Source organism: Bacillus rossius, chromosome 1, assembly GCF_032445375.1.
Source record: "Bacillus rossius redtenbacheri isolate Brsri chromosome 1, Brsri_v3, whole genome shotgun sequence".
NCBI classification, from domain to species: domain Eukaryota; kingdom Metazoa; phylum Arthropoda; class Insecta; order Phasmatodea; family Bacillidae; genus Bacillus; species Bacillus rossius.
Window position 1 is genome coordinate 114,900,971 of NC_086330.1, and position 20,363 is coordinate 114,921,333.

Sequence of the window (20,363 nt, forward strand, 5' to 3'; positions counted from 1 at the left end):
AGAAATCATATTACGTTCCTGCCCCCCCCCCCCCCCAAACCATTAATTCCGTCAATGATGCGTTTATATCTCACCCCTCTCACTGTTCCTAATAACCCTTAATTCATTCATTAATTCAACGATAAAGTATAAACATACTAAAAATCAGGAAGCCAGGTTCGAATTCCGGTCCAGCCCTTGTGATTTCAATTTTGCATGGTGTTTAAAAATCACTCCAGTATAGTGCCGGGATATATCCTATCACTGATTCCTCCCCTAATATGTCCCAGAATTTTATTCGTCGCACTAAAGGCGCACGCGATCGAAAGAACCAGACAGATGCAGTTCCTAGGGAAGAGAACCATCAGACCTCATTTTCTTGTACCTCCTCCGTATAACAGCTTTGAGAAACACTTCAGACCATAAGTCGTATTTATGTTTCAACTTGTCCGTCTTTATTGACCTCGCTGTCGACAAGGTATGTTCACATGAACATCGCGTGTTGGGCAATGTGTCATCTAGACCGTAGATATTAGCTTCTGGTTCGCGGCAAGGTCTTCGAAAAAGGCCGGTGACTTTAACGGCTGTAAAGTGGTTTTCGCATGCCATGTCAAAAATGTCATTGAAGATGGCTGGTACAAGCAAGAAAAAACTTTTGTCAGGCGTGGACTCAACTGAGATGCCAATTTTATGCGAAAAGCACTTTAAATTATCATTTTATAATGTTAACGTGAAATGAAGGAAAAAATCTGAGTAGGCCTGTAGTCCATGCTGGTCGAATGGTCTCTCACCAAGTAATGCGTGTTACTTGATGGACGTTGCTGCCAGCTGGTGGGTTCTCTTGAGGCACTCCTTTCCCCATCTTTTCTGTTGATCATCTCGTACCTTAATGGTCTCGCCGTCAACGAGTTGCCGACTCAAGTGACGACGTAATGTTGCAGACACGAGCTGTATCTGAATTCATAGGGATGCGTCCACAGCACACACGTCCCTACATTCCTGAGAAAATACAGCCACGCATTTCCAAGGGATAGATAGTATCTGAATACTTCTACTGCTAGCGCCAACTGTTGATAGTTGTTCGTACTTGTGTGCACGTAGCTATTCTGAGTTGTGATATCTACGAATATTCATCAAATCGTAGATTACGACCAATTAAAAAATAATAATTTAGCGTGACTGTATGAATCTCTAAATATTAAAAATACTTATAATGAGAATTAAATATCCCTATAAAAGTTCGATTTTTAATAATTTTTATAAAGGTTTTATTTGTTTCTATTTGAGTTAACACTTATGCTTATGACGTTTTAAATTAATATTATATACAAACAGAATAAAACACGATTCCGAAGGTAATGGTTGTAGCGACGCAGTAGTGGATGCTAGTGTCACATCCCGGGAAACCTCGATTTTAGTTGACGCGTGTTGGGTTGCCGATGCATTCTTTTGCGAGAATTCGTGAAGCAAAGAAAAGATGGCCGCTTCCACTACGATGCACTTCCAGTGGATCCCTTAGCTAAGCGATCAATTAGGCTAGTACTCGGATGCAGCTATACTTTGACGCTGGTGAAGTCACATTTTAACCTCGCCATCGCAATATTGTCACGCCCAAAACGTTGCGGAAATGTTGCATGACAATGTATGAGAGGATGAAGTAGAATCTCCATCGTTAAAAATATAAAAAAAAATCCCTTAGGAATGTTTCCACATGCAAACACTAGACTGGAGGGCGTGTGACCAATAGGGCGCAACAGTGGGTCACGCGATGTTGCAGACGTGGAGGTGGAGAGGCTACAGGACGCGCCCTCGCTGGAGGAGGTGGACCTGCAGGAGAACCCGGTGAGCCCGAGGTGCCACGACGCGCTGACGGCGGTCTCCTCGCCCCGCGTCCTCCTCAGCGCCCGCGCCCTCGAGGACTGGGAGGACCTCGCCGTCTAGAGGCGCGCGGCCTAGCCCCGCAGTCCCGTCGGTAGTGTCGGGAACACATGGAGCCGACGATGGACATACACCGCCTGGCACGAGCCTTCGCGCGGTTCCAAACTTCCCGCGTGCTTCACCACCGGGCACTCACGGTGCGATTTTAAAACTGCTCAACATATCTCGGTGGGTCTGTTTACGCGAAAAGCATTCAAGAAAACGTTTGTCGGCGGATGAGTAGTTCTGTTTCCGTATTTCATTTGCTAAACTGAAGTTTTAGGAGGCTGCGTGTTTTCAAAATACACGTTTAGAGATTTTTTGAAAATACTCCGGGCGTTGCATTACACCTTTGTCTTCATTTCTTTGTCATCTAATGTTATGGCCGACGCTTAACTCATAATTTCCCAATGCACGACGGTAAGACTGCGCGCCAGTTCAGAGCCTCAGTAACACAAATACACCCCTGGCTGGGTGGTCCACTTGAGTATGAAACCTGCTTTTACCTTCGGTATTTTTACCTTACCAGTATGGTTATCAAATCCCAGGCTATAATATTCCCAATAATTTTCGAGAACAGTTTACTTATAGTTCAAAACACGCAAAGTCTCCCACCCAACGCCCCATAAACCAATCTGCCTGCCATGTTCTGATTGGATCTCGGCAATCTGACAAATTTTTTTCAACTTATAAACGATTTAGAAAAAAATTACTTTAAAATCATGAGGTTAATAATTGTATAATTGTGTAGCGCTCTATAATAAACAACCATGAGGCAACAATCACAAAGTTACAGCATAAAGTCACATGTTGGAAGTTTTAAATTGCGTGAAGGCTTTAAGAAAATAACTGCCCCAAGAGCGAACGGGTCATTTTCCATTCATAATGTTAGCAAAAAAAATTCTTACCAATTGTGAGTACCACTTGCAAACAAACGCTCATGTTTACATCATCAGTTGATTCGGGTGCTTGCCAATCGTATGCCGATGGCCTCGTGCGCAGAAGACATAATCGGTCTATGTCCATCATTACTCTATGTTGAAGATGTTTGTAACGAGTTCATTGAAAAATTTTATACACATTTTTACTCTTATACTTGATACTCAGTAGGTACAGTGCCTTGTTTCGATGAACTTTATAATTTTTTTTATATCGTTGCTGCTTATTTTGAAGGGAAGGGGAAATTTTCAGTTTGAATGGACGACAAATTAAATCTTTTGGTGCCTTTTGGTGCAAGTTACGTAAATCAAAACCTTTATTTTGTAATTTGTCTGTAGAAATTCTGCCAAGTAGTATGGTAAAGGCTCCGTGGTATGTTCACGAGGCAAAATGTGGTAACACATTTTAGGATTGTAATGCATTTGCAGGCACCAGTGGAGGTGGTTATGTTAGTAATCACTCTGCAGGTGGTCTGTGTGGTTGTTTTTTAACTACTGGCAATATGTTGTGTGAGCTGGTCTACAAATTCTAGTCTTTTATCTTCTTGTTTTCATAGTAGTTATTTATGTTATGCTTCATTTTTGAAGTAAATTGAAAGGTTTCTCTAAGTGCAGAGATAAAATAATCTGTGAGGTGAACATAAACTGCCTCCGATTATTTACATTAATAATTTATGAACTATGATAGTTCATTGTTATTAATATTCTGTTTAAAAATGTAGCAATGTTCTATTATTATTTATGTTGTTGAAGCAGATATTAAGCACAGTACTTTGTAGTAGCTGTTAAGTGATAAATAAAAAATGACATAGTGAGTTACTATTGTTTTTAACATATGTTGTAATTAACTTAAATACGGAAGCTAATTCCTTTCGGCCAGTAACTACTTGACTTGTTTTTATGAATTGTACATCAATCTTTACATGTTCCATGGTCCCAATATATCTGGTTGTCTCAGGTTGTAAAGTTCACAAAGTAATGTGAACTATTATGACAATTATAGGTTGTCACACTCATTAGGAAACGAAAAAACTAAACAAAAATTCATGGGTGAGAGTCATAATGTTATCAATTAGAAAAAAAACTGCACCATTTGTAAATAAGTGTAGCAATAGGTTCTTTACTTGATCGTTACCAAACTGTATATATAAACACTGTTGTTCATTGATTGTAATTTATGATTTGTGTAACCTAACATTTTAGAACAATTTTAAATGCCATTATTTTTGTTTGTGATGTCAAGCCAATCAAAATAATTAACTAACTTAAAATTATTTTTGGCAGCCAACGTGTGATTGAAATGCTCCGATTTCATTATAAAAATACCTTTTAATTACTGCTTATTTATCTACATAAAAATTACCTTTAACGAATAAGCGATTTGTGTTAGCTAGTGTATTTCAAAGATAATTTTACGGATTTTGGCATAAATTTAATGAGGTACCGTTTTTTTTTATTTTAAGTCTTTAACTACTTAAGTTGTTTGACTGTTCACTCGAAACTCAACAGTCATCTTTACAAAAAACAGAAGCTGACTTCAAATAAATTTCTTCGACATTAGGAAAGAACATGATTGAAATGAAGTAGCATGTACTAAAAATGTATATGTTTGTAAATTATATTTATATGTAAATAGTGTGAACTTTTAATATTCCAAATGATGTGATTTTAAAAACGTGTTTTACAGTTTTATATGTGTTATGTATTGTTAGTTTTTTCCTTAAATTTTTTTAGCTTTGTTAAAAAATTATTTTATTAGTCTAAACAGTATTTTAATCAACTATTTTTACCTGTCTTTAAGCCAAACACACCAAGTGTAGGTACTAATGAAATCGAGCAACTATTGTGAATATTTTGCAACTGCTTTGAGAAAGAATATTGTTCATGTAGCTAAACATTTAATGTAATGAATTTTTATTTAATAAAAATGTTGAAACTTATGAATCATATATTTTTTATTTTTAATATGATGTAAATTAAAAGTTACCATGCAAACATTAGTCTGAGAGGTATATTTGTGTGAGTGAGCCAGGATTATAAGTTCGCTGGTGTTTCCATTGCGGTATCGCCCTAAATGCAAGTCTCTGAACTAGTGTCCAGTATTTATATCGTCCTTGAGACAATTATGAGATTTTAATAATGATCACAACATTTTATGGCATTTAAATTAAGTTAGTGGCGTAGACATTAATTTCCTATGGTAAGAGAATGTTTATCCGGAGTTTCATATCTATAAATTGTTATAAAACACTATTTTAGCTACTTTCAATTCCATAATATACCATTTAAAAACAAAATCCGAAAACCGAAGTCTTTAATGTTTCCTTAAAACCTTTTTGTAGATTAGTCTTGGCAACCATCATCAAACTTGATTTTTTGCTTACTTGTTTATGATGTCCCTATGAATAATTTAAGGTTTTGACCTCAAGGGCTGAACCCAACATTATATATAAAAAAAGCCCCAAAAACCACAAAATGTTCTACCTTTCTTCAGTTTTTGGTATATAACCAAAATAAACTCCCCCGAGTCCTACTATTATAAACAAATAGTGTAAGAAACAAAAGGTAACACTGCCGAGACGTAATTCAAAATGTGAAACAAACAAATATAATGTTCCAAAAACGGTAATTTGGTAGCAGTAAAAATATGAATAAACAAAGTTTCAGTACTCTGTACCAATGTTTTAGTACACTATACATTTTACGTCATGTGGTTAGGCATTAATCTTAATGCGACGGGCGACAGGATCTTAAGAGGCCACTCCAGTGTTTCAGGGGCACTACGCAACCCGCGTTAACCTCATAAGATTCAATGCTATTTGTATTTTGCTTGTAACTTATTAACTAATATAGATTTATAAATGATGCTTGCTTGATATGTAAGACAACGATGCTCTTATCAAAGCACCTTTCTTCAAAAACGTGCATAAATTATGGTTCAAACCTAGACAATAAACTTATGCATATTAGTAAAGATTAGTATAAAACCATAATTTATGCACGTTTTTGAAGAAAGGGGCTTTGATAAGAGCATCGTTGTCTTACATATCAAGCAAGCATCATTTCGAAATCTATATAAGTTAATTAGTTATAAGCAAAATGAAAATAGCATTGAATCTTATGATGTTAACGCGGGTTGCTTAGTGCCCCTGAAACACTGGAGTGGCCTCTTAAGGCGATTGGTGCATGGAAAATATTATGACAAAACTAATTTAACTGTACATATTTATTTTTGATGCTTCTTTTTAAGACATAATATACCTAGGATATTTTTAATAAACTTTTTTTTACTGAGTTATGTCATTTTAAATGCATTTATTTTTATTCCAAGCCAGAATTATTTAGAAAACACATAATTATGTTAAACTTAAGTATAGTTCAAGAAACGAGTGTACGAATAGGTTTCTGCACATATAAAAGTAAGAAGAAAAAATTTTCATCGTCAAAATTACAGTTTAATATTGACAATTTCCATTGATCACTGCTGGACTACTTCAGGAGTGATTTAAAGAATAAATTTAAATGAAAATGAAAACATAATTGGCAGAACACTATTGAGTTATGTATATATTTTCATATACTTTTGTTTTTGATACGATCCGACTCAAAACATGCCCTCTGGAGTGACAGTTCTAGTGCTGCGTGTAAAACTCTCCCGGAGAGGAGACCGAAGAAACGAAGGGACTTCAAGGTCGCGCTCATGGAGCTAATATACAGTAATACATCTGGAGAGGACAAGGGAAGACAAGCAGAGGATGCGAAGTGAAGCCGGGTATCGGCTTCCTATGCTGAAAGAAAATGAAAAAGAGCCAAACACGCCTCGCGCGGCCGAAGAATCTTCCAAACTAAACTCGCAACAGCTCCGAAACTATCAAAACAATCAAACTGAAAATGTTACTGGAGTATCTATAAACATTTTTCCCCACATCGCTTTAATATTTTTTTCGAAACATGAATGCTTTCATTTTTAAAAATTAAATACTTATTTACTGCCAAATTTTTTTGTGATTACGCAGAGTAAATTACAACATCGAGGAAAAATTTTTGTTTGCAATTGTAAGTGGGGGACACTAGCGTATGAAATAAGGAAGAAGCCTCAAATTTTATTTATATACCCCTTTTGACGCATTCAACCCCATACTTTTATTTTTACAGAGAGTTAAAGTGGGAATAATGTTTCAGTGGGTAACACTACCGACATATGTCTTCGGAACGCACTTCTTTTTGTTATTATACATCTCAAAATTTATAATTTCATACACAATGTTTATAAAAACGAATTCTTACTTACCTCATTTAATCTATTACAAACCTCTTGTAATATACGTGTATTAGTAGACGAACCAAAGTAACATGCAAACCTTAGGTAAACACTGGTAGAGAATTGTTTGGAATAACTGTAATGCTATGCATATACTGACAATGTAAGAAACTTCCAATTTTATTAATTGTTTGCATAAGAATTAATAATTTTTAAAAAATCATAGAATAGGCCTTCATAGACTGAAAACCTTTCACGTAGTTTCAAGTCGCGTACATAAAAGTTTTTTAATATATATAATTACCAAATATTGTTGAATATATTTAACATTTTTATACATGTTACAACACACATATAATAACAAACCTATATAGTATATAAAAAGACAAACGCCAAATTTTAGCATTTTGTATTTCTTTTCTCTGTGTGAATAAAATAACAGTTCTTAACGTAGTTGCTAATACTGTACTATATTTCTAAAAAAAATTACGAAAACCCCTGACATCGTCACCATAACAATGATAAATTTGCAAAATAATTAAGGCACATTTTTTAATGCTACGAAGCACACTCTTAAGAGAAATGTTTTAAACTTATGTTGGGATGTAACTAATATCTTAAAAGCATTCTGAAACCGTTACTTTGAGGGAAACCTTAATATACCGAACACCATACCATCCTTTAATCGAGTACGATTTTCGCTTCTTAAGACCCATTTGTCTTCAAAATGCACTGTACTGTGTAAGTAATAAATCAGTCTTAAAATCAGTTAATTATTTTATCTTCCTATTTCGTATTCTAATTGAAATAAATATCAGATAAGCATGTGTTACTTGTATCACGACATCAAGGTATTATTTATCAGTAATTAATATTTCATTTTATTTTTTTGTTAACTAATGTGCATAGGGCAGTGCACTAGACATCACTACCTGTGTGTAGTGTTGCGTTACACTTTTTAACGCATTAGAGTTTACATAAAATGATAAATTCAAAATTTCGTTTAAAAGTATAAATATCAGCGATCAATTTAATTAATGTCCAGTATAACTCAGTCAGTAAAACATTCGTAAATATGTATAGGACCTGTTAACCTAAATATTTGTTAACAGTTAAACTGAACTAAGATGTGTTAGAGTGGTTTTTTCTCTGTCCGTATATTAGAGGTATGGAACATCAATAAATATAGTTTAAAAAACTAAAGAAACATGCTTTTAAAGATTATCAAACTAAAAAGTTAAAAATAATTTTAAAATTTAATTTATGACAATAGTATATAAGCAATACTAGTATAAATGAGAAAAAAACTTGAGGCGCTTTGTGCCATATTTTTTGTATATTAAGCGCCCCATGCTTTTTTCTCATTTATACTAGTATTGCTTATATACTATTGTCATAAATTAAATTTTAAAATTATTTTTAACTTTTTAGTTTGATAATCTTTAAAAGCATGTTTCTTTAGTTTTTTAAACTATATTTATTTTTAACTTTTTAGTTTAATATTCTTTAAAAGCATGTTTTTTTTTAGTTTTTTAAACTACCTATATTTATGTATAATTATCATAGGGAAATGAGTTACCGACACTACCTATTACCATCTGAGATAACTATTTGGAGTTGCAACGTCACAAAGAAATGGTAAAGTCTCTCCGAATCATTTACAGTTAGATGTATGGATATAATCTTAGAATTTACCAGAAAAAAAAAACATTTTTTTTCAGGCGTGGCCGGGAGTAGAACCCACGATCGTTGAATACGAAAGTTGATATCTCTGAAGACGTGCGTCTTAGACCGCTCGGCTAACGAACGTGATGAAATTGGTGGGACATTTTACACTAATGGGCCACTCACTCTTAGTCGAAAGAGTTACAGACGGACAGACAAACAAACATACAGATGAAGCTAATATAAAGCATGTAATAAAATACGCATCTGTCGCCCATTTACTTTAAATACAGAATTATAAACTACATATTGTGAAAACATTCTGCAGCAGTTTTTGCTGAACGGAAAAACACGGATGAGAAGACAGACGAAATGTGTTTGGTAAATGATTTTTCGTCAAATGAAATGGAACAGGACAGTGCTTATCAGAATGAAATTACAGAACTACTTTTGTGCAAGGAAATGTATTTTACAAAGACATTTCAAGAGAAATCACCTTTAAATGAAATATATCTTGCTGACATGGAAGAAATAGACTTAGATTTAGAGGCCAGGTTCCTTTCAAGTGACGAAATTTCTCTTGAAGGGCTGAAATATGTTTCTGGCTATATAGCTCATCGTTTCAGAAATAAATATCCTGACCTTGGCCCTACGGATTTCAATTTGGAGGACGATAGCTGGATACATGTACAATCAAAGGGTAACTTAAAATGTCCCACTAATGAATTTTTGGAATTAATAAAGATCGCTGAAATGTGTTTTGATAATGTTCATGGCAACAATTTGTGCAAAAAAGAGCGGATTTTTGAATCACTGACTAAAATTATTTGCGGAACTACTGAAAATAAATATCCAGAAGAAGTTATATACTGTTTTGTCAGGACAAGAACGTATATGCGTATCAAGTATTTGAACATGAAATATTTTAACGAACAAGACCAAAAACGCAAAGAAAGAAATAAGATGAGGAAAACTACCCTCTAAGATTTTTCAGTGTGATAGTGTCCACTTTCCTTCACCATAATATGTATGTTCATAATTTATTTACGATGTTTTTTAATTACTATATTTAAGAAAAGCATTTATTGTGAATATCGCAGCAATTATGTAGGGCTTAAGGTATTTATTGTATTCCAAATATTGAGTATGCCATTTTTATTGCCTTTATTAAAAATAATATATATGTTAACAATGTAACAAAATTGCGATATTTTTGTATTGCTATTGCAATTTCGTTTCTTGTAAACATTATTGTAGACTTTTTCATATTGAAATTAAATTTGCTATAGGGTTGTTTGTATTTTAATTTTACAGTTATAAGATTTTTTATATGTTGTTTACTGTTTACAAACATTTGAAAAATATTTCCTTAACCATATTTCAATTTCCATGGCAATAGTCTTGTTAGCTTTTCGGGTAACTCTTCTACATGGCTGATAAGATGGTGCGACATCTAAAACATATCACACCACCTTTACATAACTATAAAACTAAGAGGTGTTTTCTTTACATAATATTAAAGCACAATGTTTCCTTGTGGCGTAGGTGATTTAGAATTTCCATTTATCTAGAAAAATGGGCTTTCAGAATGTTTTTTAACACACAGTGTTTCGGAAGGTTTTTGAAGAAAAAAATTGACTACCTGTTTTATTTTTTTGCAGCTGAATTCGGGCACGTGCATGAAATATAATTAATCCGTAGGAAGCGCAATGGTTTAAAGTATTGATGTTGAAGATTTGAAAAGATTTATTGAAATAGTGTGAGAGAACGAGTGAGTTGAGTGAGAAGATGTGCGCTCTCAGCCACATGACGTGCGCAGTTGCGAACAAATAAATACGTAATCCATTCCGCCTCCCCATGGCGAAGGATGAGTGAAAGAGAAAACCTGCTAAACCTTCCCTTCCTCCGGGCACGATAGAACCGTATCGGCTGTGTGTTAGAGGGAGAGGGAGATAAAACCTTCGAGGTTCTGTTAATTCCTCCTAGATGGCAGGCCGCAGAGCGACCACCAGCAACACCCTTCCCGTATGAAGGCCATCTCGCCACTGACGAGCTGGAACTAAGCTCCTGACCTCCCTACATAGTAACAGTCACCCACATAGGCATCTAGACTCTTTAATGATCATATGATACAAAATTCATTGCTTTCGGGCCTGTGACCGTTTTTTACCGTGCACCAATCGCCTTAAGTATTTATTATAAGTCATGATAACCTCATCTATCACGAGGTTTAGGTGAAGAACACACACTCCTTAGTATCTGTCTACCAGACTGCGACTCAGATTAAATCAACTAAAGGTTATTATTGATTGTATATCTTTTTTAAATATTTTATTTGTTGCATTGGTTAAAGTAGCACTATACAGTAGAGGTGTAAAAGTAACGAAAAAATGTGTACCCGTATGTATTCTTTACTATAACAATTAGTACTCGTTACTTTCGTATCGTTACTCGTTACTTTTGATACCGCATAACATGCTATGTTATGTAACAGCAACGAATCGAGTCGTATTTCGTACGCGTACAGTATGACGTCACGTAAATAAAAATAAATCGAATATAAACAATTAAAAATATTTGATAATTAACAGCTTTTGATAACCAAGAAACAATTAAATCTCAATAGAGCGGCTTTATTATAATGTATCTTTTAAGATAAGGCCATAAAACGTGAAAATACGCGATAATAAAAAACAAAAACAAACATATTTATAATTTGTAAAAAATACTTTACGTTGTTTCTGTTCGAATCTAAAACTTTGTCTCACACACAATACCTTTAATAAACAGTAAAAAAAACTTGGGACGACGAATTTCCAAATTATACTTTAATTATTAAACAAACATCGTTATTTGTAACGAATAAGCGCGCGCATGCGTAAAACATACGAAAGATGCGAGTAACGAAATGCATTCGTGTGTAACGTTTCGTTACTCGTTACTAGATGCCGCACCCGTTACTCAGTAACGAATACATACGGTTTGCTACAGCTCTACTATACAGGCATTAGAAGGGCTGGCTGTTCCATCAGCTGACAACTGACACGAGCCAGACCTGCACCGACCAGTCCACTGCGCCAGAAGCTGCGCTGACCTAAACAAGGGGGGCGGCGGAGGCTGAAGAACTGCCAGCAGTGAGACATCTGGGAAAATGCATCAGTTGTACATAGGGCACACGAGAGAAGATATTGATGAGGTACCTTTACACATGTCTTGTTAAAGGTATCTCAACAATGTCTTTTTTATTGTAAAAAATAGATGAATAGGCCTCGCGGGGAAACTCACACTATTTAAAAAAAAAAGAGTTGATGAATCGAGGATCCCCCTGAGGATTTCCTCTAAGGTGATTTGGAAACCAGCGCAAATTACAAGAGACAAAGAAATAGGAGGAAGAGCCGATTGCGTGTGTCGATTTACGTACCGTAACAGATGATACCACGAACACAGGTCGGGCGATATTTTTCCATGTCTACTGAATTGGGCGTTCAAGTGGGCGCAGCCTGTTTCCGGTTATTATTATTATTATTATTATTATTATTATTATTATTATTGAGAATTTCCCAGATTTCAACGTCAAGCCGAGAACAGTTGATATGCCAATTAGTCACCTTTCTGAATCTAAAAAAAAATCTGAAGTTGATTATTTTTCCAGTTGTATGCATTTAATTTTTGTTTTAAAATATCCACCCTGCACCATATTATTAGATACGGTGACTAAGATATTTTGCTACCCAATCATAAATAATCCTACTATTGATAACAATGTTCAAAATCAAATCAAATAAGCTAGGTATAATTTTAGGGAAGACATTAATGACATTACATCTGCACACATTTACACAAAGTTGCATAAAAACTATGATAACATGTTCTAAATATTTATAGCAATATTTTATTTTCATTGTTTTCATTATTTAAATATTCCAAAACAATTTTTTTTAAAAGTGGAAAATGCTAACGTGTCCTTACTGGCTATTCAAGTGCCTTCCAACTGCGTGCTTCAGCTACAGAGGAGGATCTGGAACAGGCCTTCGAGTGATGATAGGAGTTGACTAAGATAAGTTGCTCAGACCACGATGTTTTTGATGTGTAACATCCTAGCTCTCAGTATACAGCATTAGGTAGGAGTAATTTCATGAATGGAACGGAAGTCGCATGGAACGGAAATGTGTAACCACGGTGCTGCCATTTGTGGTGGATGGTGTGAACCAAAGTTCACAATGCCAAAGGGAAACTTTATGGTATTAACGGTTTGGTGAATTTTAACAACATGGGCAAGATTTTAATAAAATTATTTGTCGAAAATCAGGTCCAAAGCCGGGTTTAGTAATTTTTCAAGCCTTTTCGTTATATAGTTTATTATTTCGCTCTGCAAATCGAATGATTTAAAAGTCGACGCAGCTGATCTGGCAACGCATTCTAATGGCGGGAGCGGAAACTACGTGTGATTCGCGACGAGAAATGTAGTTGAAAAACACAACTTGGGTATATTTATCACGCTCGGCATTATTTTAAAGAATTCTTCTTTGAATTTCGTGTCCAAGTTTCGCATTATAGAAGCGTATTTGCATAATGAGCGCACATGAATTTTGTTCGTTAGCGAGGTCAGAAAGACGTTTTACTTGTTAAACTTTCGCACAGTAACTTTTTAAATACTATTACTGACTATTGTTTTGTTTTCATGATGAAAAGTAGCCCGAGTTGTCGGGTTGGCGAGGAGGTGTTGCGGCGCGTGGGCTACCACGGCTCCTGCTCGCAGACGAAGGCGTGCTTGGCGTCGCACGGCAGGTCGTTGAGCCCGCCGTTCCTGTGCACGGAGCCGCAGTCCTCGCCGGGGGGCGCGCCGGCGTTGTCCGGCTGGCCGCGGGCCCACCAGCGCTCGAACCCCGTCTTGCTGACGGGCTCGCCTGCAACAACACTCCCGCGTTCCCCACTGCGGCCGTCCACGCAAGGCCCCTCTTTCATTTACACTAGTTGTGTCAAACTGAAGGTAAACTAACCTAGTTGTTCAGTACGTGCCCCTTTACCAACAAGGCACACGTCCAAACTAAAGTCCAATCCTTCCCACACTTTGGTTTACACGTCCGGAGTAATGGAAGCGATAGCCTCTTCAATTCTGTGTCTCAACTCTGGCGGAACGTAGACACGATCTTTTATAAAGCCCCAAAGGGGAAAAAAAAATAGCTTGGGTTTATGTCAGGCGAACGTGGAGGCCAACAGAAAAGAGCTCTATGGTCTCAACCATTACGACCAATCCAACGGTCAGGGACTTAAACGTTCAACCACTCTCGTACAAAGAGATTTCAATAAGGAGGGGCTCCATCCGGTTGCCAAATAAAGTTTATAGGTTCATCCTCTACTAATTTGGGAAATAGCAATTATTTTGCGCTGCAAGCGAGAAAACAACAAAGTAGTATTCGCGCATGCGCTTATCTAAAACTTCTTGAGTTACTCTTTAATTGTGACCATGAACTAACACTCTACAACGCTTACAGCTGGAACTATTAAATTTTATAACTGGGACATTCGTTTATGTAGCCTACATACTGTACAATAGCACGGAAACGGAGACGGATCTTGTAATTGGAGGTGGATCTCCCGGAACATTTTACTGTCGCGTCTGATGCTTCCACAGTGCACGGAAACGTAACAACAGCCAACCAATAAGATTGAATTACACGATTACAAAATAGTAATTTAATTATTAAAAAATATTAATATTCGAAGTCATAGCACGGACAGTAGCCTATTTACATAATTAATGAAAATAAACGACAAAGAAGTAACATAACACTAGATATTCTTGTACTTGAAACGATTTTTTAAAGTATTTAGAACATAACCAAACATGGCTACCACCACAGCCAAGTGCTCTGCTTCTATTGGTAGCAAGAGGCAACGTAAGCGGAAGAGTTCAGCATGGCCGAGATAATCCGTATACGGGTCCGACTCCGTCTGCGTGCCATTGTAGAAACTCTATTCCGTGAGATCCGTGTCAGTTTACGTGAATCGACTCTGTTTCGCCGTGTCGCAGAGCGAGCCTTACGTCTCCGAGCGAGAGCGTGCAACTGTCTCGGTCAGCTCGGCGCAAGAAACCGACAGTTAAAATAACTTATACATATTCAAAACAAGCAAAAAGTAAAAGAAGCTCATTCATGCGGAAAAATACAAACTCGTAAAACTCTTTTTTTTCTTACACAAAAAAGTAAACAAGTAATTACTTCGCGCAGTATAACAGCGCTGCAAAATGCCCATATAAATATTCAGCTACGAGTGGACAGTGTATTAAGTATGTACTGTTTGTTAGGACATTGTTTTATTATCAGGTGTTGAATCACAAAATACCATCAAGGTTTTTTATAGCAAATTGGTTGGTTGAAGGGGGGGAGGGGGAGGGGGGAGAATGCATCTGTTTTTGAAGATACTTATTTTCCACTTCCTAGTCGGGCCACTTTCTGATGGAGTCCCTATCTTTAACCGTTTAGAAGACAGAAGCTTCTGATGGACTAATTTACATTAGACCAAATTAAAATGCAAAGAAAGTATTTTACGTGAGCCTTGGTGGATACAGGATTGATTTCTAAGGGAATTGGTTTGGGGGGGGGGGGGGGGGGGGGGTCCACAGGGTACAACCCCTCCACAATAAAAATAAGGCCTACTAGTGAAGCTCCATCAGAAATATTTTTAAAATGTTAACGGGTAGACACGCTTTCCAAATCTTAGGCTTATTATATATATATATATATATATATATATATATATATAAAGCAATAAATTATAGCTACAACAGAAGAGTACAGATAGGTGATATCCCAACATCGAGCTTAATTGACTTAATATCTAAATGCTTATAACTTAGACTTATGTATTAGATTTATATTAGTTATTAATTACTATACATATGCCTTTTATAAGTATTTAAAATTAAAATAATCCAAGAATTTACTATAGAAAATATTTCTTATTGTGGCCAGCGCGCTCTGGCACTTGTTTTGGAGTTAATATCACGAATGATTACTTAAAGATTTAAATGGTTTGAAAAATACAAGTTTTAGAAATTATTTTAACTAGTTAGTATTTTTGTTTATTTTGTTTATTACTTTATGTACTTAAATGGCCTGTAATATTTTAATTTTGTTAAACATCTTATTTCATTAGTTTATAAATGTTTAAACTATTTTATTTGTTTTAATTGATGCCGTTTGTTCACTGTTCAGTAGGGGAGAGTTGAGCGCGGTTTATTCGCGGACTCGCCAAGGCTGCGTGCCCTGGCTCGCGCGTGGAAGTGACGCTGCATACGACACGAGAGACCAGCAGATCGGAGGACATTGTGCACTCGGCTGTGGGAGTGGAAGCAGACTTTGTGTGGCCCTTGGCCATTTACCTTGGCAGGGTTACAATATTTTGGGCGAGGGGCTTCACCGAAGGCTCCCCTCCCCTTTTTAGAGGTCATAAAAAAGGGGGACGCCCACGGGTGAAGACTTCGAACTTACATTCGGAAATTTCACCAAGACCTGTCTTTCATTCAAGGCACTGGTGTTTTGTTTATTTGAGCTGATGCATGGCCAATTTTAAACTGTGTCGTTCATATCCTCCGCACGGTTATGCGCGGTTCTTACACATACTCTTACCCCCTTATACTCTTTCTTTGGGTAACTTTATCCTCAGTGACTAGCTGGTTCTTAGAGATCTCTTAGTATCCCGTTCCATGGCTGCTTTTTTTCATGGTTGATCAGCCTCAACCCAGAAGAGAGAGTAGTCAGAGCATACTCCCTTTATGTTCTTCCTTGCTATGCTTAGGCCTTTCTTCTCCTTCCGTGCACTCCTGGGACATGGTCTTATGAGCATAGATTCAACTTTGCAACGCCTTCGGATGAGGTGTAACGCATAAGAAGATTATTGAGACCTTCACTGTGGACCTACCATCTCAAGTTCTGGTTGCTGGCTCACGCCGTTAATTGTGATATTAAAAAAAAAAAGTGTCGTCACCAGTGCAAAATATTTAGCCCGCAATTTGAATAAAATGTTGATAAGGAAGTTTATCTTGCGACCGGACCTAATAGTTATGCGTTGAAAATGAAAGATTAAATTTCTAAAGAATTCTTGCTAGCACTTGGATTTTGAGTCGAACATTCGATAACAATAGCCATTAAAGTAGTTTTTGTAGCGAAGCCCCAACAATTTTTTTAATGAATACTCAGCTTTGCGTTTTAAACGTGAGTAGTATAGTTTAGTTCCTCCGGGCACAAGGATTCAGGGTGAGGTTCGAGGTGCCGACCGAGCTCTGACGTTACTTCCATCACTGACGTTACGGCGGCCATTTTGGATGTCCTTGACATTGACCTTTGACCTTGTCCTTGGCGACCATGTTGGATCCGCCATGTTGGATTCGCCATCTTTAAATCGAGCGCCCCACTCAATCATTATGAAATTTTCGTCACGGCTGCCATAATGATTTTTTTCTGTTCCACTGGAGGCCGCCATCTTGGATACCGTCAACTTTGTTTCTGTTGTTTGTTCCTAGAGAGCACCAGCGTTGATCTTGATTTTTTTTCTGTTCCACTGGAGGCCGCCATTACAAACAATTCTGGCTTGTGCTAGAACTCTAGCCTTGTTCTACAAATGAGAAGTTCGCAAGCTGACAAATGCTGTTTTTGTAATTTTTTAATTTTTTTTATCATTATTTTTTTATTTATTTTTTCTGTGATTTTTCTGATATCAGAGAAAATGTGTGACGGTTTTCTCTGTGTGCTACCGATTATTCTTGTCAATATTATGATGGTTCTCTCCGTGTGCTCCTGATTATTCCTGTGGTTTCTCCAAGTGCTTCTGGTTGTTTCTGAGAAACCGATCTATGCATGAAGGATTTTTTACTTAATGAGTCATGTCATTTTATTCAGAGTTAAATTTAATTAATTGAATTTCTGCTACTAAATCATCATTTGTAATATTTTTATCAGGTGGAATTCAAACGAAACTACCATTACTCAGTCATATATAATAATAAGCTCTGAGACATCTGAAAATCACTAATAAGCAAGACGAACTTCCTTCTCCTTGGTGCTTAGCGAAGCCATCCTTCTTTTGCGATCGTTAGTCAGCATCCTGCATCCCACATAAAATAACTAAATAATATTTACCTATACAGCAAGTGATGTCATCTGTTGACAAGAATCGACACTACTTTAAACAGGTTATTTTGCATGAGATAAATTAACTCTCACCACTGAATGGTGCTATTGTAGTCAGTTAGAGCTACGTAGTCTCGTAGTCACGTAGCCTCGTGTCCTGGAAGCTTCGTAGTCCTGTAGCCTCGCAGTCTCGTAACCTTGTAGACTCGCAATCGCGTAGTCTCGTAACCTCATGGCTCGTAGTCACGTAGTCATGATGCCTTGGAGCCTCGTAGACTTGTAGCTACGTAACCAAGTAGCCTTGTAATCTTATAACATAATGCTGCTGGAGCAGTTGTAGCCAAAGAGAAAATTCCGCCGAAGACAGATGCAGCAATTGGAGCCTTGTAGACTTGTAGTTTTGTAGTCAAGTACTCATGTAGACATGAAGTCCCGTAGTCTAGTATCTTCGTAGCCTCCTAGTCTTGTAGTCAAATAGCGCTAGGCCTAAGACTATTTGGAGTCAAATACTTTTGACGTCATGGATTGTTGAAGTCAAAGACAGTTGGAGCAAAAGACTGTTGGAGGCATTGTATCCTAACGTAAAATTAACGAACGCAACCTACTGAGTTGAATGTTCGTGAAAATGTGTGTCCTTTTCGTTAGATGTGCTTCCTTTTTGTTGAATGTGCTTCCGATTGTGGTTGTTCTTCCAAATGTTCTTCCTTTTCATTGAATTCTTGAACTACGTGAACGTTGTGTGGTCATTGCGTACATTGCGTGTACAATGCGCGTATTCCGCGTCAATTGTGTGAAGATTGCGTGTTCGTTCCTTTTACTGTGTGTACTGTGTGCAATGTACGTTCTTTCCGTGTATATTGCGTAAAAATTTCGTGTTGGAGCAAATGGAGCTGATGGAGCTCTTGGAGCACTTGACGCTGATGGGAAATTGGAGCATTGGAGCCAAATGTATATGGACCTGATGGCGCGAATTAGTGCTTTTGGAGCACTTGGAACAATTAGAACTTTGGAGCTTTTGTAGCAATTGTAGCTTTGGAGTCAAAAGACTGTTGGAGTCATAGACTGATGGAGCCAATGACTATTGTAACTTTGGAACTTAGGAGCTGTTGGAGCTTTGGAGCTGATGGAGCTTTGGAGCGTTGGAGCTGTAGGAGATTTGGAGCTTTGGAGCTGTTAGAGCTTTTGGAGCTTTGGAGCTGTTGGAGCTTTGGAGCTGTTGGAGGTTTAAGCTGTTGGAGCTTTGGAGCTGTTGGAGCTTTGGAGCTGTTAGAGCTTTGTAGCTGATGGAACTTTGGAGCGTTGGAGCTGTTGGAGCTGATGGTGCTTTGGAGCTGTTGGAGCTTTGGAGCTGTTGGAGCTTTGGAGCTGTTGGAGCTTTGGAGCTGTTGGAGCTTTGGAGCTGTTGGAGCTTTGGAGCTTTATAGCTTTTGGAACTTTGGAGCTTTGGAGCTGTTGGAGCATTTGGAGCCAAATACATTTTTATTTTCCTTGGCGGTATCAGGCAGAATATTATAAATCAGCTTACTGATGATAAAGCAACAAACGTTCCTTTAAAGTATAACATGTGGCTGGACTCTATATATGGAAAGTCATATATGTTCGATGACCAAGTGAAGAAGTGTGCATTCAAGACATCGGCTGCAGTAATTTACAGTTCTGACGACGTGAAGCAGACTGTTAAACGTGGTGTCCAGAAACTCTGTCAAGAAGAGGAGGACTATGTCAGTAAAGGTTCTGGCTGGTCTCTGACTATAGCCCGTCCCACTCTTAGATTGCAGTACACGGCTTATGGCGCGCGCTGTTGCCAAATCTCTAACACATTACGAATTTCAGGAGATGTGTGTCTTTGAATTCGGATCGAACAAGAAGCATTTTAAGAAATCATATCGTAATTTATAATATTTTATACTATTACACATATAAATTTAATTTGTAATAATGCCACTTTTATGTAAATTTCAAATAAAAACTACCTATTGTAGGCGAAAATTTCTTATAGTTTTCTTTTATGTTCTAAAAATCCCATATATATATATATATATATATATATATATATATATATATATATATAAAATCACATTTTCATGGGCCCGATAAATGCCGTATTTTTGGACAAGTCATGTACAAAATGATAAATAAAATACGGCAGTGGAAATTTTCGGTCGAGTAGTTATGGGAAAAATCCGAACAATTGGGTCGAAATGGGGAAGATTTTTTGAAAAACAGAAAAATTGCAACAACTCCCATAATATGAATAATATCGCATCCGTTTTAATGTATGATAACTCGGAGTAACCTAATGCCAAAAAATGTTTTCTAAATAAATTTTTGATACGACCAGCCATAACTGCATGGGTTCGAAAAATATTTTCACCGGACAAAAAAAACGTAACTGCCTTAGTAGACACCTTATCAAATCTGTTTAAATTGTTTGTAAATATCATAATTATTTTCCAAAACTTTGTCAAAAAC

The 20,363-nt window shown here is 36.8% G+C and overlaps 2 protein-coding genes across 5 annotated transcripts in view; one reads left to right on the plus strand and one right to left on the minus strand.

Moving 5' to 3' along the window:
• Positions 1–4,774, plus strand: part of LOC134542587 (leucine-rich repeat protein SHOC-2) — a 46,253-nt gene extending 41,479 nt beyond the window's left edge. For both annotated transcript variants that reach the window (XM_063386974.1, XM_063386967.1), the window contains exon 4: positions 1,757–4,774. In XM_063386974.1, coding sequence (XP_063243044.1) covers positions 1,757–1,920 — 164 coding nt within the window. In that variant the 3' untranslated portion in view covers positions 1,921–4,774. The remainder of the gene's footprint in view (positions 1–1,756) is intronic.
• The window catches only part of LOC134542573 (hemolymph lipopolysaccharide-binding protein-like), a 54,028-nt gene that overhangs the window by 8,920 nt on the left and 24,745 nt on the right, over positions 1–20,363 (minus strand). The window contains exons 5-6 of one of the 3 annotated variants that reach the window (XR_010076819.1): positions 13,427–13,667; positions 8,614–11,903 (exon numbers count right to left, since the gene is read on the minus strand). Coding sequence is in view for 1 of the 3 variants with exons in the window: in XM_063386949.1 (XP_063243019.1) it covers positions 13,498–13,667 (170 nt within the window). In the remaining 2 variants the exon portion in view is untranslated. Of the gene's footprint in view, positions 1–8,613; positions 13,668–20,363 lie in introns of those variants that run through there. The other 2 variants (XR_010076821.1, XM_063386949.1) reach the window with 2 other exon arrangements.